The sequence below is a fragment of the Pecten maximus genome, chromosome 2 (assembly GCF_902652985.1).
Source record: "Pecten maximus chromosome 2, xPecMax1.1, whole genome shotgun sequence".
Lineage (NCBI taxonomy): Eukaryota > Metazoa > Mollusca > Bivalvia > Pectinida > Pectinidae > Pecten > Pecten maximus.
This window is the reverse complement of record NC_047016.1, coordinates 11,503,609-11,528,876: the sequence shown is the minus strand read 5'-3', so window position 1 is coordinate 11,528,876 and position 25,268 is coordinate 11,503,609. Positions and strand designations below refer to the sequence as shown.

Below are 25,268 nucleotides of genomic sequence, written 5' to 3'. Positions count from 1 at the left end.
ATGTTTTTTGACATCCTTATATGTTTCTACTATTTCTACGAAGTTTAACATCAGATAGATACCACATTCTCTACTATGGCGGGCCATTTGTAGAATTAACATTCAATATTTCAATGTACTGCAATGATCATAATGATGAAAGGACATGCAGGTTACCAACCACAGCAGACTGATAGTACGTCTCTGGTACTGACATTTAACTCGGGGTCAAGTTGGAACTGTGGACAGTACAGTACGGATACTAAAACATAACTGTGGATTTGATTGTGATTGATTGTGGGGTTGACCGTTACCTGTCGATACTAGTCTGTGGGACTACAATATAACACTGGGGTTGACCGTTACCTGTCGATACTAGTCTGTGGGACTACAATATAACACTGGGGTTGACCGTTACCTGTCGATACTACAGAGTGTGGGACTACAATATAACACTGGGGTTGACCGTTACCTGTCGATACTAGTCTGTGGGACAACAATATAACACTGGGGTTGACCGTTACCTGTCGATACTACAGAGTGTGGGACTACAATATAACACTGGGGTTGACCGTTACCTGTCGATACTAGTCTGTGGGACTACAATATAACACTGGGGTTGACTGTTACCTGTCGATAGTACAGTGCGTGGGACTACAATATTACACTGGGGTTGACCATTACCTGTCGATACTAGTCTGTGGGACTACAATATAACACTGGGGTTGACCGTTACCTGTCGATAGTACAGTGTGTGGGACTACAATATAACACTGGGGTTGACCGTTACCTGTCGATAGTACAGTGTGTGGGACTACAATATAACACTGGGGTTGACCATTACCTGTCGATACTACAGTGCGTTGGACTATGATATAACACAGAGTTTAATTGGTACCTGTCAACGGGGCTGAAATATAACACAGTGTCTGATGGGCACTTGTTGACGGTACAGTATGCGGGACTGAAATATAATTGTCTGATTGGTACCTGTCAACAGTACCTATGTTGGACTGAAATATAACACAGAGTTTATTTGTACCATTATGGTACTTTGCTGATGTTTGAATGTAATTAAGTGCATACAATAAACATAACACTTGCTGTATACGATACATACAAAACCTGAAAGTGAATCATATATTAACCACCAAAACCTTCCCCTACCCATATAATGGTATTAGGTCTGTCAAAACAACAGTAATCTGTCCAATAGTTACAAAGTTTGTATTGCCACGACAGAAGACATACAGAAAATCAACCTGCATGTGTGTCAAAGTGCAAATGTGTGTATAAAAAGTTTAATAACATGTAAATTCAACAGAAGAAATCCTGAAGATGATTCCAAACTTAGTACCACTCACACTACAATAAGTATTTTGATTGAAGCAAAAAAGCATCTTGACCACTGACAATATTCACATAACACCATGATAGGTAAGACAATAATAGTGTTTTAAAACGTGAAAATGTCAATAAGACCAACAGATAGAAAAGTGTGTGTGATGCCTATGTTCTGTTCTGCAGCTGTAGTCAACCTAGCTAAAGGCAGCTGAAACATGCAGACAAAATCAAGTTGGTAGCAAAGGGGGACAATTCGGTGGTTCAAGGGAGATAATTGAGGTTATCTGGTCAGAATTAAAACAGCAAAAATATGGTGAGTGGTGGGAGTCTTGAACAAATAAAACTGCAGAGGAAAGAAATGTTGGTAGTGGAAAACATGGAAGACACATATAATGTAGGTACAAAGATTAACTGGAAAATAACAAACATGCACAGAGACACCTGCCATACAAAGATTGAAACAAAGGCAATAAAGGGAGACAATTCCAGCATCACTCCCAAAAGATGTCCATTTTGTCCGGGCAGCTTTGTGATTTTATAACTTACGAGCACAAGACTTGACCGTACCCTTGTCATTCGATTGAGAAGCGGAGTGAATGGACTATTGTCGTGTATGTGTAACTCCATCTTATATCTATCCATTTTCTCCTACACAACCGCAATCCATTGGGTGAAAAAAAAAGAAAATATATCAACTTCATTAATTATAATTAAGTCTCATAACTGTTGAATTTCCTCTTATTATAATGATAATATATCATAGGCTAGTATCAAATTCAATGAACGACGATTTCATTATCATTTAAAATCAATGCATTCTTGTTAGTCTTAATTTTTGTGCATAATTAAATACCATTATAATCTTCAGTAGAAACTTTACAAAGTGATCTGAATAAAATTTTAATTAGGCATGAATATCTGTTAATCTTTAAAATTAATTGCATGATATCATCATGATATTTTTTATCCTTAGTGTTGGTTTAACTATTTTACACAATTATCAAAATGAATGTGAAATTTCATTCTACCGTTTTGAGATAATGTAAACAACCCCAACCAGGGCAGGGATCCATATAAATATATATCTAGTCATACATATATATGAATACGAATATAGTGCTATCATGAGTTGGATGAATGCAGAACATGTGAACACTGAGCCTCTAGGTCCTGACAATGATTTTATGCTAGATAATACACCAGACAATTTTTTTATCCTTTCCCCAACTTTCATAGGTTAGTATACTGCATTCCAACGTAAGCCATCAGTATGCCAAACACCGAAACTCCCACAAACTGAGCTGATCAAGCACCATTCCAAGGTAGCAAAGAATGATGAAATGATGATGGTGATGACGATTTGATGGTGACGTCGATGATCATTCCTCAAATAATCTCCCTTCTGTATAGAACTTATATTGTTTTATAAGTTTACAAATGTTCTAATTAATAGCAAGAAGAGTGGTATATCATGAGTTAAGCAGTACCCATCTAACCATGGAAAGCTGGGTGGGAAGATATTTCACAAACGATCCACTACCCCAGATGTAGGCGTCATTTCCTAGCTGGGGAAAACAGTAGCAACTACATCCAAAATGGATACAAATTAGCTGTATGGTCAGCTAAGTTGCCTTCAACAGGAGGTTAAGACAAAGATAGAGGCTGTCCTAACAACACCGCTACACCACCAAAAGGAAAGTTTATAAAAAATCAGTATACCTTGATGTCCGAGTAAATAGACATCAAAATGTCTGGCTGTAAATGAGAAACGGACACAAAATAAACTAGCAACTTTTAGTATCACTCTTTGTCTGTCTTTTGTACATAGAAAAAGTTCTATAATATCCAAGGAAACAAACGTCCACTGACCAATCTTCTGAAAGTCACAACAGCTTGGACGTGTAGATCTGCTTGCAAAAATAAATTGTCATGTGAAAACAGCTCTTAAATAACTTGCATAAATCAAGATGTTTCTGTAGAACTGAAAACCATTACATGTGTAAGTATCTTTCCAATAACTACTCAGGTATGCTAAAAATTCTAAATTATTTAAGTTCACTAAAAGTCTACCAATATTAAGGGTCTGGTTTTGGAATACTTGTCAGACTTTGGGCTGGATATGACCCATTGGTCATCATTCAGAACATGGTGATCAGTTCAAACTTAGACGTTCGTCAGAACATAGCAATCAGTCCAAACTGAGACATCAGTCCAATCTTACGACATCGGTCAGATGTTGTGATAAGTATAAACCTGGACATTTGTCAAAACATTGTGGTCAGTCGAAGCTTAGACATCAGTCAGAAAATGCAGGTCGATGAGAACAGAACTATGCTCTCTCATACAGTATGCTACAGGTTCTCTGGGCATTAATGAAGAAGATAATTAGTTTTGACTAATTGTCCTATAATAGTCATAAATGAGAAAGACATGGAAATGTTTTAATCAGTAACTAGTAAAGCTTCATGGTCAGTGAGTACAGGATGTGGTGATGGATGGTGACCAGGAAACCTGTCGCCAGTGAGAATGAGAGATGTAGGAACAGCTTACAGGCATGTCATTGTTAGAACATGCTACTAAGAGAAACACTCAGTCATAAAGTATATGGTTCAGGCTATCTTAAAAACAGTTTTCCTTATATTTTACAATTTTAAATAATTCCTGGACATATGCTCTATTGTACCACATGGCCCTGTGAACTGGCGGGATAAACCAGAGTTGTCTCCTCCTACACTAAAACGTATCTATGACTAATGCTGTTCCCAACGCTACACAGTCAAAGCTGTCTGCATCAAAGATCGCACAAAACTGAAATAAATGTCTGAAGATCTCTTCTAACGAAGAAAAATACTCTATTATTAACTTAGAGAATCACTGATTAGATACAGATTGTGTCTACTGACAGGTAATCTCTATATTAGGCAGGTTTGACTGTATATCTATATATTTGTAATAGCATGCATATGTACTAATACGTAGATATACTGTATACATATATATAATTGTAATTAGCTCTAATGATAAATAGGCAATTAAATCTCATTCAAAATCACTTTTTCAACATTCCATTTTTATTATTTTCCATAAAACCATAAAATAAACACACCATCTTACACTATCTCTCACTATTTCACAATGAAAATGTCACATTGGGTAAAAAAAGTTAAATAAATATAACATTAGTTCATATTCATATTGTATTCTTTTTAGGCAGCATATTTAATTAGTTCTATTCTTATAACAATAATTGACTAATTTTGATTTAAAAAAAAAATAACTAAAAAATAAAACCTACAAAAACTATAGACAGGGGAAAACGTTTTCTTGTAAATGTAAACAATTTCCAATTCATAAAATCAGTTTTGTAATATCTAAGACAGAAGTTTTTATAAGAACACTATGTATTTTTTCATGTTTCTTCACATTTTTTGTTAAATAAGGTTATATACTTGTATTAATAATATATATTATAACAAAACTATATGGTAGGAAGGGTATATCATGAATAGCGTTTATTACAAGGAAATTTCACTATATCTTGGGAAAGTCAAGTTTTAGGTAAACAATTAAATCAACTCACTACAGGTGAATATCTACAATCAATTGTCTCACTCAGTTACAGATAAATTAATATTCATTAACTGATCTTATTTTTTTTTTTTTAACTAAATATTGACATTTTCTACAGTTGCACATGATTTTTGTTAAAATTACATCATATAACTCTTAATATTGAATTATTGAATTAATAAACTATGTAGTTTTTTTGTTTTGCAATTAAAAATTCTTTTCAATATAAGATAAGATTTTTAATTTATCAAAATTCAGGAAAGAAATATAAACTCTGTATGATTTACTTAAATCCCCAAAATGTATGTTTCTGTTAGTATAAGCTAGTGGGTATTATTAATCAAATTAGGTAGTTTGGCAGACAAAAAAAAAAAATCATATTTGAGATACTTTTTAAAATCAATATATTATCTTAAAGGAATCTGTAACAAAAGTAGATTCCTCTCTGATATTTCAAAAAAAAATTGGATCAAGAAATGTATTATCTACAATATTTTCAACAATAACATTGAGAGTATAACATTAAAACAATCGTTAAACAATTCTTAAATGGCATGGACTTTTCACTAAGGTAGGGAAAGTATTAACATTTAAAATGTATCTCAAACATGGTATAGACCTTACAACAGGTCAAGCTACAGGAAAACTAGGTTTATACAACATTAAAACAAATAAATAACACTTGATATATGGGAGTATATAAATGTACACACCCTCCTAGGGTTGGCACTGTTTTTACAAAACTTACAGTTAGAAAGGTGTTTTTGAGAAACTTTGAATTTTTCCGACTGAGAATCGGTGTTGATACCGGGTGAGAAGAAAACAGTCTATCAACAGGTCCCTGTAAATAGGAAACAAGCCAAAACGACATGCAGAAATCATAAAACGGCGCAAATAAAATAAATGTTTGACGTCTCAAACTAAAAATAATCATCTAAATCATATGTAACACAGGATAGTCATTACTGTATGTGGTACAAACTCCATGTCCTTATGTAACAAGTATTTACATAGCCTATAAAGATTTATTAGGATATAAGAATACTTTTCCTTCATTTAAAATAAGTTTGAGAAAAATTAGCATGTGAAAAAAAATTATTTTAGAAATGACAAAATTTGGAGAGGATATCTTGACGAAGTACATGGAATCTGTGTACACAATACATAGCATAAGGAATTCAGTGTTCCAAGACATATCTCAGCACATAAGCGTTTAGACCTCCATCAATGTTAGACAAGCAGAAGTAGTGTGGGTGATCAGCCTTAATGACATCAAGCTGTAGTCGAGCTTTACAATCCTTGGTAGATGTACAATGTTTTTTTTGTTTTTTGGGTTGGTATTGACTTGCAGGATGTGATGGTTTTTAGGAACAAGACTTATAATGTAGGGTATATTTCATTATTTTTATTAATTTATTGTTCTCGGCCAATAAAAGTGTGAATGATATTACCTGGTAGTCACAGAATTGAAATGAATCATGCACATAGCCAATCAGAATTGTGTAATGTTGCAATGATCATGCCAACATTAGTTTGTATATGAGAAGCAGCTCCATGCCATGTCTATTTAGAACACTGAATACCACACAACATAGAACAGCAGTCTTTACAGATCATACAATATCTAGGCAGTCTTAACTACATCACAATGTGTCATCACAGGTATCGCTAGCATATCTCACACATACAGATTTTACAATTTAGGAATTAAACATACAATAAAAATTAGATCGTGTAGTGATTTGTCTCTATTTCTTTCCATCTCTCATTATATCACTGAACTGTATTGAACTATGTCAGAAACAAAATGTCCAGATACATACTTTACATAAGATGTTTGTTATTAGAATTATTCTACAGAGTCATAACAATAGCTGTAATTATCAATGCTTTATATTAACTGTATACAACACAAAATGAAATTCTCATATTGTGCATTGTGTTATTTCTGCCCCGTCCAATCATTAAGTTATAAAGCAGTGCATGAAGATAAGTAAATAACAGTAAAACCTGTATGAATTGAGATGTGCATCGTAATTTATGAAATGCATTAAACAGGCTTGGAACATGCAGATCATAGCAAGTATATATACAATAACATGACAGTGCTTTGTAACATAACTGAAAAAAAATAACCAAAAGTCAGTTAAAGAAAACACAGAAATAATCTGACTACAATATGGACAAACATAGCCTAGATCACTGAAATGTTCACTGCAGAAAACTACCTTAATTAACAGTACCCAAGCTTAAAAGAAAGGCATTTTGACACATTTATCTACTGAACAATGACCTTTAACCCCCTATATAGGTACCTACTGTTAAAACATCAAATTTGTGTATCTGTTGGGTCTTCTGTCTTCTCAAACTACATAACAATCTAACACCCTCTTATAGTAACAACCATGGCTATTATGATACTTAGATTTCATAAAATGATTTTGATATCTATAAAATATCAACAAACTGTAGGTCCTGAGAGGATGATGATCCCTCTGTATCGTAAGGGATTTGACATAATACAAGAGATGAGCAAAGTTTATTTATTAATCAGCTAAAAGCAAACTGAAATGTGGAGTAAGGATTGTATGCACAAGCTATAGATAAAGGTATAATAGGTATGAAGTGTCTGTCAGTTTCCCATGTTTTGCCTCTCAGAGATAAATGATATACATGTATGTTAATTATGATATAATGTGCCGTTTCTTGTCGATTTACAGATTAGTGTATTATGATATAAATTGGTAGATATGTTCTGATGGATGTCTACACACATTAATGTAATTGAAACGTTAAATGAAACCACGGTGATTTAAGGATACACAATATAAAATGATACTTGAGGAATGTGTTTAGAAAACATAAAATGTGACAAAAAGTCGAACTGAGGAGTGAAACAAATGCACCGAGAGGAGATCTAGAAGCCTGAGAGAAGTAGATCTCTGCCTCCACCATATCTAAGATTGCCCAGAACTTACTTACTGGATCAGTCTATCAAATATTACACCAGAACTATTAAGCCAGTTTCACCCAAATTTCATGACTTTTAAGAACTTGCAATTACTTTTCTTAATCATCTTTAAGTTTAATCTCAGTCTACCAGGTAAAACTTGGCACAAGGATTTGGAAATGGTAACTGGTGAGACTTAAAAGATGAAGAACATTTAGGTAATATAATGATATAAAACTCTACAAACAGATCTTGCTTCAAAAACTACCCAAACTTAATCAGCATATGTATACTGTAATGTACCCCAATTTATTTATTTTCCTTGTGAGATATGGAATCATGAACATTAATGAATACAACACATTTCCAGATAGTGGATTTCATTCTACTAGTTTTTTATGTACAGGAGCTCTATATCTATTTGACATTGTCTTTGGGTGATGAACAAATACTTGGTAAATTATCACTATACCTCATCTGATGGTAACAAACGCAATACAAATATCAAGGAATATTCCACAAAAACTGAATCACACCCAAAACATCCAGGCGTAAGGCAATGCTGAAACAAATGGTTGTAGACCACTCATAGAGGATCCAGATATAGGTGATGACATGGCCTTTATGCATTTCTAGCTGCTACAATCAAAGTGTGTCAAGGCAGCAATGTAGAAATGTTGATTTCCAGTGTAAAATGAATGGAAAATGAAAGTAGCACCCCTTTACTCTCAAGGCAGAGCAACAAACAAGGACTTACGCTGAAGGAGTTAGACTTCTGTATGATTGAGGATTTCTTGTTTTTACGAGATGACAGGGGTGTAGAGGGGGGTATATCGTTAAAGTCCACACGATCCTCTTCCTACAATGAAAAAGACAAAAAGGAAAACCATACACAGCATGCAACATGCATTAGTACTTCCGATTGTAAATGTCAAATACAGTGAATAACTGTCAATGGGAATCAGATAATTATTCAGCAAATGTATAGATTTAATAAAATCTGAAGGCAAATGCTGATATATATTATGAACATAATTGATCTGTAAGCTAATCTAAACAGTATGTATTTAAGACATATTTTTTCCTTGTTTTTGTTGACGGTTTTTTCATTATAATATTTTTTCTGTAGTTAGCCAGTTATTCACTGTATAAATACAACAAGGGATAGACATTAATTGAGAGCCATGTCATGACCAAGTCAGCCCTCAGACACCCCACCAGTGTCAGTGACTGATGCTGGACTGTACCAGGGTGTTGGGTACAGAGGGCTGATCAAAGCATTACAACATCGTGTTCAACATCAAAAAGTAAAACAATGAAACCAAAAAATAAAACTGTGATTTTTTTAAACTCAAAAACTTTTCAGTATAGTTTTTTTTTTCACTCTCCATCTTGCATACCATTAATAAAAGTAAAACAAAATATTCATACAGTTTTTTAAAGTTCAGACAAATACAGTACAACAACATTGGTTGGTGAAAGAGACCCTATGTAGAGCTAGAAGTAAAAAGATGAGATATATCCTATTTATATAGGGCCTAATATATGTAGGAATCAGTAACCCAATATATCGGAGTAAATAGTATTGAGGGACCAGGGAGCACACCATACCAAGATAGTGACACAGCTACAAAATCTGGCATTCATTCTCTTTGTTTTAAGTTGATAAACATTTGCTTACATAATGAAATATATGATTTTCCTGATTCTATGATATGGACATCATTGATGCCCTTCATTAACATTTTTCAAAAGGTAAACAATGTACTTTAAACTGCAAATGTTGGACGGAACATCTATTGAAATCTAAGTGCAACACAAAAAATTTATCATAGTATTCAATGTTGAACAAATGAAACATTTGAAAGGAAACAAAAATAAGTAATTTTCAGTAGAGAATGAAATTTAAATAGCAATTCAGCTTAACATTGGTCCCTATTAATTCTTTATCACAGTATTGAGTTTTTAAAAAAAACTTTAGGAGATCAATATCTTTCTTTTGGCAATATAGATTTCAATAGAAGCAAATGACAGTGGCTCACATGAATTCAGTAGGAAAGGAAACAGACCAAGTTGACAACATCTGATAATACATAGGGTAGACTATTACCCCAAATTCTCTGTAGAAATAAATAGCTCTCGAGTAGAATAGATAAACATCTGAATATATGTAAGGTGGTCTTGTTCAACTGGTTGTATGTAATGCAATACTAGATGATCTTGTTAATTATAAGATGATGTGTTAATTAAAAACCTTGATTATAAAAGCTTAACACAATTCAAAAGCATTATCATTAAATTGTTTAGAAAGTATTTCAAAAAGTTTCAAAATGTAACCAATTGCTAATGTAAAAGAATAATGATCTTAGGTTTTCCATAGAAAAAAAAAAAACAAAAAGAAAGAAAAATACTTCATAAGTGAATGTTTAGCATAAAAATTCTGGAAATACAAACTTTACATCAAAGCATAACAATGACAAGCTGATCGCAAAGCTGACTACAACACCAAATAACTATATAGATTCCTATCCACACCAATCCCAAAAGCACATCCCACTGTTTATAGCTATACACTATCCTCCTCATCAACCAAAACTACCTGGAAAACATTTTCAATAACAATATCTCATTCAACCTGCAGATTTTTTTTATCAAGATGTGCTTTAAAGTAACAAAAAAAAAAAAATTGAACTTTTTTTCTTCTTCATATTTATGCAAGATCAGTATTACAAAAGAAAATATCTTTGTCTGGAAATACTAATGACTTTATTTGTAACTAGAGTGCAGTCGAGATTGGAGAAACCACAACCAGGGTGCACAAGTGAATAATCTCCATGGTAACAAAACAATTTCCATAGTAACCACTCCATGCCTGGTGGAAGCACACACCGACAATGTAAGCTTGGTAAGTATCAAACTATTAGTGGCTACTATTCCATCATCTGATAAAGTTTCCAAGCTTATTATTAGTTCAAAACAATGGAGGGGGAAGGTGTGGCTTTAATGGTGAAATCTGTTAATTTGTTTATTAATATCAGTTGTGTTGGTTTTGTAATGTGATAAACTGTTGTATTTCCCTAACATCAGAAAACGAGACTTACTGAAGGAGAACCTGTAAATGGAGTATCAGTGATAATTAGTTTATATTAACGGACAGATCTGACAATTCCACATACCTGTTCTTGAGATTCTGTTAGCATCTGCTGCTGCTGCTGTTTATCTTTCTTCTTTTCAGACTTCTCCTTTTCTTTGGTGCTCTGTCCATCCTTGCCATCCTTCATTGTGGGTTGGACCTAAGAAAACAGCACAAGCAGTTTGTCATCACATATATGTTCTCACAATTCAAGCCATATTTCTCAATTTCTCTTCAATTCATGAAATAACAAATCATGTTCTTGAGGGGTGTGCTGAGAATGATGTTGTAAAATAAATAAGATGTTATGGATAAATTGTATTAAAGAGAATTATTTATAACCGAAATCTTGTCTATTATGCTGCGAGTAGAAAATGTAAACAGAATGAACTTGTTGGATTCGGGTAGAACCTTTTTGACACATTATTCCTAAGTTTGACCTTAACACCAACCACACTAGTTGGCCTTTTGGGTAAATGACCATTATAGCCCCTCATCATTTTCACTGTACACAATATTGATACGATCTGGATAGCTCTTGACATATTTCAGGATCCCTAATATTAAAACACACAATACCAGGAATTTAGTAATATGGAAAGATTTATCTATTAGGAGTGGAAGCCCTTGATGTTCATTAAAATAAAATTTGAAAAACCTGAATTGGAATTGTTATTTTAAGGCAATGTATGATTGCATGAGGATGAATCCATGAGTATGTCTTATGATCCAGTACAACAATTTATATGTCTGAAGTAGGTCGTGCCATCACCTGTGCCACACTCTGTTGTCCTGAGGTGTTGTTGGTAGTACCGGTTACCAGCGTACCGGAGCTGGACGTTGATTGACTGCTTGTACTATGAGTGTCGTAGGGTTTAGAGGGCACAGCTTGTGTGATAAAGAAGTGACGCTGGGCATGGACTGGCGTGCTCGGCACATTCTGTACCGAGAGTGGGATAGAAGGGTACCGAGTCTGCACTATCTTCTGACATGCTGGAACAGCAATACAATCATCATATCAGTATATAATACAGGTTTGATTTCCACTTGAGATTAAATACCTGGCACTCTAACCAAGTGTTAATAAAGTCAAATAACTAATTTTTAAACTTATATTTCGTGAATGGTTATAGATTAACAAAGTCATGTACTCCAAAACCATATTATCATCAACGAAGTAAGTACACACTGGAAATATATACTGATCTAGTATAGAACATCAACATTTGTGGAAAGCTATACAATAATTTAGTGATACAAAAGAACATTTTTTCTTTGCATAAAATAATAGGATATAATGCTTAAAATTTATTTCTGTTACAAACATAAACTGTCCTGATAACAGAATAGCGGTTTAAGAATTAGATGATTTTTTAACTTCTATATGAATACTTTATCCATCTTATTATAATTGCTTATGCTTTACAGTCTTAACTGTGACAGCCTAGGGGATAGAGTGAAAATGTGGGCTCACAAATATAATCAAACTGTTTAGAACCAATGTAATGAGTAAACAACATTATAACTGAATCATTACCATCCTGGAAGACTCGCTCCACATTGAGTCCATACGTGGCACAAGTTTCATAGTATGAGGACCGTTTGAGATCATTAGCAAGTTTTCTGGCTCTTGTATCATCAATAACCCGAGGATTGCTTTCGCTAATAGAATCTGTAATGTAATAACATAATTGTCAAGAATGATTTTTTTTTACAACAATGAATATCTAGACTAAATGTCTTCTGAAATTATTATTCTGGAAAATTCAAGTTGTTTAATTTAAGGAAATGCCAAATTGTATTCTTACATATCCAACTCTATCTTGAAGTTAATCAGTTACCGTAAGTATCTCAACATTATGGATATTTGAAACACTAACCAACCAAATATGTCTAAAGGAAGCATATTTTGTCAAGATTAAGTAAATTCCTGTGCATATCGCAAAAAAACACCTAATAGTGTTGTAGTTAAAATGAAAAACTCGATCGCTGCATCTAAGTTTCAAACTTCTGTAAAATTCAAGATAATACAAGCAATGATCTTGTTAAAAAGAGTGATAGAAAAAGAAAAAATATTCTAAATAAAGGCAGTTCAACAATATAGAATGATTTCATTAGAAAATTTGGAGAAGAAAATCTACTGAATTATCTTCTTGTGCATTCTCATAGGCCATCTCTCCTGACCTACATGTTGGTATTATCACCTTGTACTTGGCAACTTGTATAGCAGATCCTGATCTGACAAATGAATGACAAACCTATAACACGGATTTATATATAGCTATAGATACCTGATAGACATGTTTCATCTGTGGGGTACCCATTACAAAGTATAAACTGTTATCACACATCAGCCAGCAAAAGTGCCTAGTTCATATATCAATCTTCAACTTTTGTCTCATAATTTTAATGTCAACTTTTGACTGAATACACAAACTACCATTCTAAATTCTAAAATCTTAAGTTTTACAATTGTACTTTTCAAGACATGTCAATGTTAAATGGATCTAGGGTCAAGGACATCTAGACAGTGTCTACAATATTCAGGGTCAAGGACATCTGGACAATGCCTACAATATTCAGGGTCAAGGACATCTGGACAGTGCCCACAATATTCAGGGTCAAGGACATCTAGAGAGTGCCTACAATATTCAGGGTCAAGGACATCTGGACAGTGCCCACAATATTCAGGGTCAAGGACATCTAGAGAGTGCCTACAATATTCAGGGTCAAGGACATCTAGACAGTGCCCACAATATTCAGGGTCAAGGACATCTGGACAGTGCCCACAATATTCAGGGTCAAGGACATCTGGACAGTGCCTACAATATTCAGGGTCAAGGACATCTAGAGAGTGTCTACAATATTCAGGGTCAAGGACATCTAGAGAGTGCCTACAATATTCAGGGTCAAGGACATCTGGACAGTGCCTACAATATTCAGGGTCAAGGACATCTAGACAGTGCCTACAATATTCAGGGTCAAGGACATCTGGACAGTGCCCGCAATATTCAGGGTCAAGGACATCTAGAGAGTGCCTACAATATTCAGGGTCAAGGACATCTAGACAGTGCCTACAATATTCAGGGCCAAGGTCATCTGGATTGTGCATACAATACTCAAGGTAACAGACATCAGAAATGTTGCTGCAATAATTCAGGTTCAAGGACATCTGGACAGCAAAAATTGTGAAGGAAGAGGTATGGGATTTAGCTATATCTGGTTACAAGTGGCATTATTTTATGGAAAAGATTTTAGAATATATAGATATAAATAATGCAATATTCATTGGAAAACAAAGAAAAAAAAATAGCAAGTTTGTGAAAAAAATAGGATAATAAATGTCTATTTTATAAATAAATCTCACTGAATATTGTAGACCTAACCATCAGCAAAATTGGAGAACATTTACCATATCATTCAATATAGTCATGCAATGAGTCTAACTGTATACAGTTATCAGTAGCTCCTAGACTTTTCAAAGCCCACTACTGCCAAAATATTTTTTTTACTAAAGATAAAATGAAGCTAATTGAAATCTAACACTTTAGATGCCATGCTTGTGTATTTTGGAAATGCTTGATATTTTTATAGATCTAAAATGAATTCAACTACTCAATACCAATAATAATGTTTTGCCTATATATACTACTAAGGCATGTAGGGATAAACAATTTCACAATTAACTTATAATTCCACAGAAAAAATCTATGAATGATCAATGATAACATTTTAAAATTGGAATAGAATTTTAGATCGAAGTATCACTTTTTGAATGAAGTTGTTACAGAAGAAGGTTTCATAAAAATTTTATAATAATGAAATATCACACAAATAGTCCTCAAACACTCAAATAGTGCACAGCTTACCCTCACAGATCTCGAACACTTAAATTGTATAAAATCCTGCCTTGATGGGTTTACAATATGTCCATGTTATTTGAATATATATCCCTGCAGCCATATCCAACAGAAACATCACAACACAGCCAAAGTTGTACAGATGAAAACTTCATTTTAAAGAGATTAGCCAACTGATAAGTGTACACATGGAACTTGGGATAAAACTGTCCTACTGTGCCAGTGCAGGCAGCTGCAGGACAGTCGGCAACACTTATTTACCTCTCACACAAATTGTTGAATTTCTAGCTTCATGGTAATTTCTATCAAACTGGGTTAAAATGATTATTGGCCTACTAGCTAATTTGGATTCTCCTGTGTGGAGATATTGGATACTTGAATTTGTTATGAACCGTAGCGTGGAAGTCACCTCTATCTCTACCAGGATCCACTGACTGTACAGTAGTTCTTACAAACACATTCCTGATAAAAAAAACCCCAAATAATCTGATCTTTTCACAAATGTTTTTCTGTATACCTTTCTGGAGAAAATGACAATTATACATCCCTAACCCCCCCCCAACCCCCCCCCCCCCCCTTACCTTTTTTAAAAAAATAATTCTCACAAATAGTACCTTTTTTTTCTAATCCATACATTTATTAATTAACACAAACACATACTTTTTGAACCCAAAGCAGGGGTGAGAGGTTTCTTCAACAGTAATACACATGTGTGAGCTTATTACCAAGCATAGGTGTATGCTGGATAAATGTTATCACAGCATGGTGTCTCTAATTTTTTCATCATTACCATGGGTAATGTTTGTCTTATACCCTTCCAGCTCAGACACACACTATTCTAACTCTGAGTAAGAAAATAAATTTTATATTGTTTAGACTCCAGTACTCTCCGACCCTTGAACCTTTCCTAAAATGTAACTCCAATCGGACTAACAACAGAGTTCTGAGTACATGTAAGATAGGTGTTCATGAAATGGTCATTCTGGTGACTATTGCAACTCAAATGTGTACAATTTTAACCCCAGCAACACAAAAACTGAATCACCAGATGTCTTCAGTATTCGTCACGAATCAATTTACCTGTTTTGTTCCATGCATGCTGGCGGCTAGGTACCGTATTGTTACTGCTTACCTTGTGTGCCAACCAGGATGAGCGGGACCTCGGCAGCATTTCGGTAGTGGGCCATCTTGGCATAGTATGAATACACTGTGTGGAAACTGATCTCATTCTCAAGACTGAACACAAATATGACTGCATCCACCCATTGTGTAAACTGTTGGTCACAAACAAAATACTATCACTACATAAAATATGTACACCATCAAAATATTATTATGTTTTAATATTAATGACATCAATTAACGTGACTGAATAGGGATATCAGCATGCATGACCCTACCCTCACACCAGGTACAGATACTCTAGACCTCGAGGCTGTCCAGGCCTGTTTTCATAAGTTCCAATCTAACTGTATGTATACTAAGTTGTTGATGAAGATAGAACCTAAGATGGGGTAAAGTTGCTGAACATTGTATGAAGTATGAGTAAAATTGATGAAGATCTGATCTAGGATGGGTAAAGCTGATTGATGTCATATGTAGTATGGGTAAAGTTGACAGTGGTTGTATCTAGGATGGGTAAATTTTATGAAGATGATGTAAAGTTAATAATGATTTAATACTGTTTCCGTCAAGCTAATGAGGTTCACATATTAGATGGGTAAAGTTGATAAAGATCTGATATAAGATGGAAAAGTTGAAGATTTTATCTATGATCACTAAAGTTAATAAAGATTACATCAAGTTGAGGAAGGCTGAAGATGATGGTAGGCTGCTAGCTATAGGGTACAGCTAATGAGCTTTATATCCTGTATGGGTAAGTTAATGTATGGAGCTTCATATCTTGTATGGGTAAGTTAATGTATGTTATTAGGGTAAAGTTGAACTTCTTTATGGTGTATGGCTAAGTTAATGTATGTTATTAGGGTAAAGTTGAACTTCTTTTTAGTGTATGGGTAAGTTAATGTATGTTACTAGGGTAACGTTGAACTTCTTTATGGTGTATGGCTAAGTTAATGTATGTTACTAGGGTAAAGTTGAGCTTCTTTATGGTGTATGGCTAAGTTAATGTATGTTATTAGGGTAAAGTTGAACTTCTTTATAGTGTATGGCTAAGTTAATGTATGTTATTAGGGTAAAGTTGAACTTCTTTATAATGTATGGCTAAGTTAATGTATGTTATTAGGGTAAAGTTGAACTTCTTTATAGTGTATGGCTAAGTTAATGTATGTTATTAGGGTAAAGTTGAGCTTGTTTATGGTGTATGGCTAAGTTAATGTATGTTATTAGGGTAACGTTGAACTTCTTTATAGTGTATGGCTAAGTTAATGTATGTTATTAGGGTAAAGTTGAGCTTGTTTATGGTGTATGGCTAAGTTAATGTATGTTATTAGGGTAACGTTGAACTTCTTTATGGTGTATGGCTAAGTTAATGTATGTTATTAGGGTAACGTTGAACTTCTTTATAGTGTATGGCTAAGTTAATGTATGCTATTAGGGTAACGTTGAACTTCTTTATAGTGTATGGCTAAGTTAATGTATGCTATTAGGGTAAAGTTGAGCTTGTTTATGGTGTATGGCTAAGTTAATGTATGTTATTAGGGTAACGTTGAACTTCTTTATAGTGTATGGCTAAGTTAATGTATGTTATTAGGGTAAAGTTGAGCTTCTTTATAGTGTATGGCTAAGTTAATGTATGTTATTAGGGTAAAGTTGAGCTTGTTTATGGTGTATGGCTAAGTTAATGTATGTTATTAGGGTAACGTTGAGCTTGTTTATGGTGTATGGCTAAGTTAATGTATGTTATTAGGGTAAAGTTGAACTTCTTTTTAGTGTATGGGTAAGTTAATGTATGTTATTAGGGTAAAGTTGAGCTTCTTTATAGTGTATGGTTAAGTTAATGTATGTTATTAGGGTAACGTTGAACTTCTTTATAGTGTATGGCTAAGTTAATGTATGTTATTAGGGTAAAGTTGAGCTTGTTTATGGTGTATGGCTAAGTTAATGTATGTTATTAGGGTAAAGTTGAGCTTCTTTATAGTGTATGGCTAAGTTAATGTATGTTATTAGGGTAAAGTTGAACTTCTTTATAGTGTATGGCTAAGTTAATGTATGTTATTAGGGTAAAGTTGAGCTTCTTTATAATGTATGGCTAAGTTAATGTATGTTATTAGGGTAGCGTTGAACTTCTTTATAATGTATGGCTAAGTTAATGTATGTTATTAGGGTAAAGTTGAGCTTCTTTATAGTGTATGGCTAAGTTAATGTATGTTATTAGGGTAAAGTTGAGCTTGTTTATGGTGTATGGCTAAGTTAATGTATGTTATTAGGGTAAAGTTGAGCTTCTTTATAGTGTATGGCTAAGTTAATGTATGTTATTAGGGTAAAGTTGAGCTTGTTTATGGTGTATGGCTAAGTTAATGTATGTTATTAGGGTAAAGTTGAGCTTCTTTATAGTGTATGGCTAAGTTAATGTATGTTATTAGGGTAAAGTTGAACTTCTTTATAGTGTATGGCTAAGTTAATGTATGCAATTAGGGTAAAGTTGAGCTTCTTTATAGTGTATGGCTAAGTTAATGTATGCTATTAGGGTAAAGTTGAGCTTCTTTATAGTGTATGGGTAAGTTAATGAAAATATTTTCAACTAAAATGTAAGGTTGATGAATATTTGATCAAAGATTAATAAAGTTTATTTATAATATATCCAGGATGACGATTGGATACTGGTAGAGGTTTGTATACCTATCATTTGGGTAGAGGATATGTTACACAAGATCATCTTACCTGCATTTCTGGGGCACCCCCTTCATCTCTTATCAGGAGGAGATAACTCTGACCATCTATGATGACTTCCTTTTTGAAGCGACCACCTGCAGCACAGAAGGATTTATTGAAGTCTACATCAGACCATTATCAGGTATAACTGTAAGCAATGGAACATCTTACCCCAATAGAAAACAGGTGCTCTGTCAGTCATGGACAGGTGGCCTCGTTCATCCACATATTAACCTACATGGATCATGTGTCAAATTAACACATACACTAAAGTACTTGATATATCTAACCCACAGATTTGTATTAATATATGTTGTTTAGCTAGAAATATTCAAGTGAAAAATAAGTTTTATTAAAATTAATATCTCATTCAGATTTCAGTTTATTGGATTCAAACTTGAAGATCAGACAATCAGATTTCAGTTTATTGGATTCAAACTTGAAGACAGGACAATTGTATGTCTCAGTATAAGGATGTTAATATCAAAGTAACCATTAACATCTAAAACAGTTTATAAAGTAAATGAGAAAGTTTGAATTGTTCAACACATTGAATTCCAGATTCAACACTAGTAAACCCAACATTCCAATACCAAGCCTGTCTGCCTTCCTTCCCGACAGACACTTGGCACTTTATCAATACATGAACTCATCGTGTCATTAAATTTCAAAAGGAGAAGTTAAATTTATATCCTTATCTAGCAATTACTTTCTTTTATCAAGATCTTAGCTCAACGCCACAAAAAGTGTGGCGAAAATATTGACTAGACCGTATCTTAATCATACAGGATTTCAAAGGAATTCCTGTACATGTGATGTATCTGTAATTTGTTTTGTTCATGATTTGTTTCACGATTTGTAAGTGTTTCTTAGTAGTTATCAGGTAGAATAGGGATTAATTTGCTAACCATACAGGCCTATGCTCTGTTTACAGTACATGACACTAACAGAATCTATACATGAACATGTCATCAATGCTCTATGAATTTATAAGCTTAAAATCGTTTATCACTCAACCACTTTAAAAATCTGTTTAATAATGAGCATGTTTTGATGTACTTCTTGTAACGTTCAACTACATTTGCGTATGACCTTGATTAATGCACAGCAACTGTCATGTTTCAATAACCATTTCAATTAATGTCCACAGTAACAAAGTCTATGTATCCCTACGACATTCCAACTCGCCACACGACATTCTCTACAACCATTAACTTAGCCCTACTCCATTCCAACTCACCACACGACATTCTCTACAACCATTAACTTTAGAGTTTACAATGTCTGATTTCTTATATCAATACAAGTATTTTGATATTTTTTTCACAACTGTTAACAAAAAATCATAACTAAATGATGGGGCAAAAATGTTATATCTCAAAGATGAAATGATTACATCCAATAACAGTTTCTGTCTCAAGTATTATTGATTTGGCCAATTTTGTAACCTGCCATGTGATTGGCTGGAGAAACCAAACACGAGGTAAATATTGATCTGCCATTTTCTGGTCTATAAAGTCTGTTAATTATACCTACAGGGTTTGAGTTGGCACTCTAATACACTGAATTTAGATCCCAATAATCTATTGAGCACAGAAAGATTGATGATCTGGAGGGGAAATGTTCCCTGACATATAAATAATGCATGGCATTCACATTTATTGGATTCAGACTAGTTTTTTCCTCTCTAACTAGTCTATCATTACGTAAATCACTCCCCGTTTTGTACTGCTGTTTTCTTTTCTGTTTTGCATGTTGTTGTTTTTTTTTTTATATATATAGAATATTCATGTGCAGGTCTAAAAGAAAATGCAAATGTTAATTCAGGACAATTGACCAACATACTTAGAATTAAAAAAAAAAAAAAAAAATGTACACATTCTGTATAGGAAATTGAGATACACATAATTAAAATATCCATCGATATCCAATCATATACATGTAAGAATAACTTTTTCATTTCAACAGTCATTATACTGAGCCAAAATCTATCAACCTATTTGAATACATACAATCATTAGACTTAAAACAGTTATATTTTTCCTGGTTTTAGGCAAAGCTATTCTTTAATTCTGTTAATCATTCACTCAGGAGTGCTGGCATATATATATTAAAGCAATGTGTTAAAGCGGAGTTCCAATGCCAAGAATGCCAAAAATGTTCTAGTACATATACAACACATACTCAGTAGTTTTTAACTTAAGATAAAGGTGGGATAGCATACCCTCTGGTGATTCCTCTTGCATGTAGGATCCTGTAAGGTACCGGTGGACTAGAGCTGACTTGCCACTGTGGACACTCCCCAGGATACCCTGTAACACATGTGTAACTTAAACTATAGATTCAGAAAGCATACAGAGGACAATGCTCCAGGTTTAATCCACCAAACTGTTTTATTAAATCGCAAAAACTTAAAATCTCCTAGATTATACTGTAAACCAACTTGTTTTTGTGTGCGATTGACTTTCTCATATTTCTGGGGCAAAGACAATTTCGTGAAAATTAATCGTCACATATTAGTTTCAATCACAGGTACGATAGGCTTTTTATGACTGTAAACCAAAATCACCCCAAAAATAAGTTTTTTTACAGTATTTCCTTGTACAATATGACATCAGTATTGGAGCCTGTATTTCCTTGTACAATATGACATTAGTGTCGGATGCTGTATTTCCTTGTACAATATGACATTAGTGTTGGAGCCTATATTTCCTTGTACAATATGACATTAGTGTTGGAGCCTGTATTTCCTTGTACAATATGACATTAGTGTTGGAGCCTGTATTTCATTGTACAATATGACATCAGTGTCGGATGCTGTATTTCCTTGTACAATATAACATTTAGTGTTGGATACAGTATTTCCTTGTACAATATGACATTTAGTGTTGGATACAGTATTTCCTTGTACAATATGACATTAGTGTTGGATGCTGTATTTCCTTGTACAATATGACATCAGTGTTGGATGCTGTATTTCCTTGTACAATATGACATCAGTGTTGGAGCCTGGTTTTCCTTGTACAATATGACATTAGTGTTGGATACAGTATTTCCTTGTACAATATGACATTAGTGTTGGATGCTGTATTTCCTTGTACAATATGACATCAGTGTTGGATGCTGTATTTCCTTGTACAATATGACATCAGTGTTGGATGCTGTATTTCCTTGTACAATATGACATCAGTGTTGGATGCTGTATTTCCTTGAACAATATGACATCAGTGTTGGAGCCTATATTTCCTTGTACAATATGACATTAGCGTTGGATGCTGTATTTCCTTGTACAATATGAAATTAGTGTTGGATGCTGATAGATATGCTCGGTGTTTCTATTGTTACTCTTGGTCCTTGTTTAGAGGATGAGACATAACTTGATCTAGATAATAAAGTACATGGCGGGTGTTGTCGATGAAGCAGAGGACGCTTACCCTTTTGGAGCACATAGTCTGCAATATCTAGGGTCGCTATGTAAAAGTATATTTTTTTTCATAGTTTGCCCTCAATTTATCGCTTTGATTTAGAACTTGGATCTTGTTAACATGGCAGTATTCTCTATTGATTCTTGAACCAAGACCATGGAAAACATTATCATCTAAAGTACCACCACATTATTGAAAACCTGTACAAGAGATATCTGGCTGAATAGATCTGTATTGCTCTTTGTGCCAGGGTAAATTCATTATAAAAGGCTGAAGGACACATTATGTATCTTTGTCTTTTAATGCTCTACACTTGATGAAATTTTGTTGAAAGATTTGAATTTATACAACCTTAAAAGAAGCCTGCTGTGGGCTTGATATCATGAAACTTGTGTCTCTTGGTTATTCAAAAGAAACTGTTTAAAGATTTAACATTTAAACCATGGCCATGAAAGTGACTCAAAGTTCCTCTGTTGAACAAACAGTGACTCAAAGTTCTTCTGTTAAACAAGCTATGTACCTTGCGGTTATTGGAAAAAAGTCATTTAATATTTTAGAACATTTGACTCATGCGAAACTGGTGGTAGAGTTCAAGGTTATCTTATATAAACCAACTTCACATTCAATCATCTCAGCATACTACTGGTCTACCGCCTTCAACCTTTGGTTATTCAGATGCAGTTATTAAAATATTGCGACACATTTGACCCATTACCTTAAAAGTGGGTCAAGGTCATGCACTTGAACAAACTTATCAGCCGTAAATTATCCTAGTATGCAATTGGGTTCAGATTCGTCAGACTTACAAGCTTAAGGTCGGATACAGCTCTGTCAGATTTACCGGTTTGAGGTTGGGTACAGATCGGTCAGACTTACTAGTGTGAGGTTGGGTACAGATCAGTCAGACTTACTAGTGTGAGGTTGGGTACAGATCGGTCAGACTTACTAGTGTGAGGTTGGGTACAGATCAGTCAGACTTACTAGTGTGAGGTTGGGTACAGATCAGTCAGACTTACTAGTGTGAGGTTGGGTACAGATCGGTCAGACTTACTAGTGTGAGGTTGGGTACAGATCGGTCAGACTTACCAGTTTGAGGTTGGGTACAGATCGGTCAGACTTACTAGTTTGAGGTTGGGTACAGATCAGTCAGACTTACTAGTGTGAGGTTGGGTACAGATCGGTCAGACTTACTAGTGTGAGGTTGGGTACAGATCAGTCAGACTTACTAGTGTGAGGTTGGGTACAGATCAGTCAGACTTACTAGTGTGAGGTTGGGTACAGATCGGTCAGACTTACTAGTGTGAGGTTGGGTACAGATCGGTCAGACTTACCAGTTTGAGGTTGGGTACAGATCGGTCAGACTTACTAGTGTGAGGTCGGGTACAGTTCGGTCAGACTTACTAGTTTGAGGTTGGGTACAGATCGGTCAGACTTACTAGTGTGAGGTTGGGTACAGATCGGTCAGACTTACCAGTGTGAGGTTGGGTACAGATCGGTCAGACTTACTAGTTTTAGGTTGGGTACAGATCGGTCAGACTTACAAGCTTAAGGTCGGGTACAGCTCTGTCAGACTTACTAGTGTGAGGTTGGATACAGCTCTGTCAGATTTACTGGTTTGAGGTTGGGTACAGATCGGTCAGACTTACTACTAGTTTGAGGTTGGGTACAGATCGGTCAGACTTACCAGTGTGAGGTTGGGTACAGATCGGTCAGACTTACTAGTTTGAGGTCGGGTACAGATCGGTCAGACTTACTAGTTTGAGGTCGGGTACAGATCGGTCAGACTTACCAGTTTGAGGTCGGGTACAGATCGGTCAGACTTACTAGTTTGAGGTTGGGTACAGATCGGTCAGACTTACCAGTGTGAGGTTGGGTACAGATCGGTCAGACTTACCAGTTTGAGGTTGGGTACAGATCGGTCAGACTTACCAGTTTGAGGTCGGGTACAAATCGGTCAGACTTACTTGTGTGAGGTTGGGTACAGATCGGTCAGACTTACCAGTGTGAGGTTGGGTACAGATCGGTCAGACTTACTAGTTTGAGGTTGGGTACAGATCGGTCAGACTTACCAGTTTGAGGTCGGGTACAGATCGGTCAGACTTACCAGTGTGAAGTTGGGTACAGATCGGTCAGACTTACTAGTTTGAGGTTGGGTACAGATCGGTCAGACTTACTAGTTTGAGGTCGGGTACAGATCGGTCAGACTTACTAATTTGAGGTCGGGTACAGATCGGTCAGACTTACTAGTGTGAGGTTGGGTACAGATCGGTCAGACTTACCAGTTTGAGGTCGGGTACAGATCGACTGAGAGTCCATTCTTGACTGTTTACAAAGGAATCTGCAAGACATAAATAGAGGCAGTACATTAATATTACCATTAAAACTTTTGTCTCTTTTCTATATTTTCCAACTTCTTGAAATTTCCATGGGGTTATTGGGTGTTGGATGTGGTCAAAATTTCAATTTACCCCACAGAAAATAACATTGAAAGCATTCATTTTGACAAACCAATACCTTAATATTAAATATTTTCAACTACTCTTTCTGAAATTCATACTAATTGCATTTTAAAATTATGAACTAAAAAGAAGTTTTAGTGACAAATCATGCCTAAATTTATATTAAAAAATGGAGTATTCGTCGAAAATCATAGCAAGTAATAAATTATAGTATTGATGATTGTTGCAATTATATAAATAGTAACACAAAGCACAGGGCTAAATCTGACCCAGAACTCGATATGCTGAGCATAAAGAAGAACTAAGGTGGACTTGAAACAACGTCAGCACAAAAACTAAGGTATGTGCTCAACATGGATCAAGTTAAATAACACGATCATAAAACATTATTTTGAAAATGACAATATGACATGAAGTAATCAAATGGTTAATTCCTTTCTGATATTGTCAACATTCATTGTTTCCAATGTGGATTTGTTAAGTCTTGTTAGCTTTTATAACTTTTGTATAATTAAATAGATGATAAAAATTTAACTAAAAGGTAACGCTGGGTACCTCGTAGTTGTGTATGTGTACAAGTATGCACTCTTCATTATCCAGCAAGCAGAACCTTTAAATCGGTACAGTTATAACATATCATTTTATGTTTTTATTCTTTGATTACAGACATCTATCGCTAGCTCAGTACAAGCAGAGCTTTCTCCACTTGTTCTG

General features: G+C 34.6%; 1 protein-coding gene across 12 annotated transcripts in view; it reads right to left on the bottom strand.

The window, feature by feature from the left end:
- The window catches only part of LOC117317544 (centaurin-gamma-1A-like), a 114,917-nt gene that overhangs the window by 40,714 nt on the left and 48,935 nt on the right, over window positions 1-25,268 (bottom strand). For 6 of the 12 annotated variants that reach the window (XM_033872362.1, XM_033872370.1, XM_033872405.1 and 3 more), the window contains 9 exons: window positions 24,375-24,433; window positions 20,895-20,982; window positions 18,680-18,765; window positions 15,969-16,110; window positions 12,514-12,648; window positions 11,749-11,969; window positions 11,020-11,136; window positions 8,601-8,702; window positions 5,642-5,734 (listed from right to left, as the gene is read on the bottom strand). In XM_033872362.1, the coding sequence (XP_033728253.1) occupies window positions 5,642-5,734; window positions 8,601-8,702; window positions 11,020-11,136; window positions 11,749-11,969; window positions 12,514-12,648; window positions 15,969-16,110; window positions 18,680-18,765; window positions 20,895-20,982; window positions 24,375-24,433 (1,043 nt within the window). Of the gene's footprint in view, window positions 1-5,641; window positions 5,735-8,600; window positions 8,703-11,019; window positions 11,137-11,748; window positions 11,970-12,513; window positions 12,649-15,968; window positions 16,111-18,679; window positions 18,766-20,894; window positions 20,983-23,884; window positions 24,013-24,374; window positions 24,434-25,268 lie in introns of those variants that run through there. The other 6 variants (XM_033872387.1, XM_033872429.1, XM_033872438.1 and 3 more) reach the window with 4 other exon arrangements.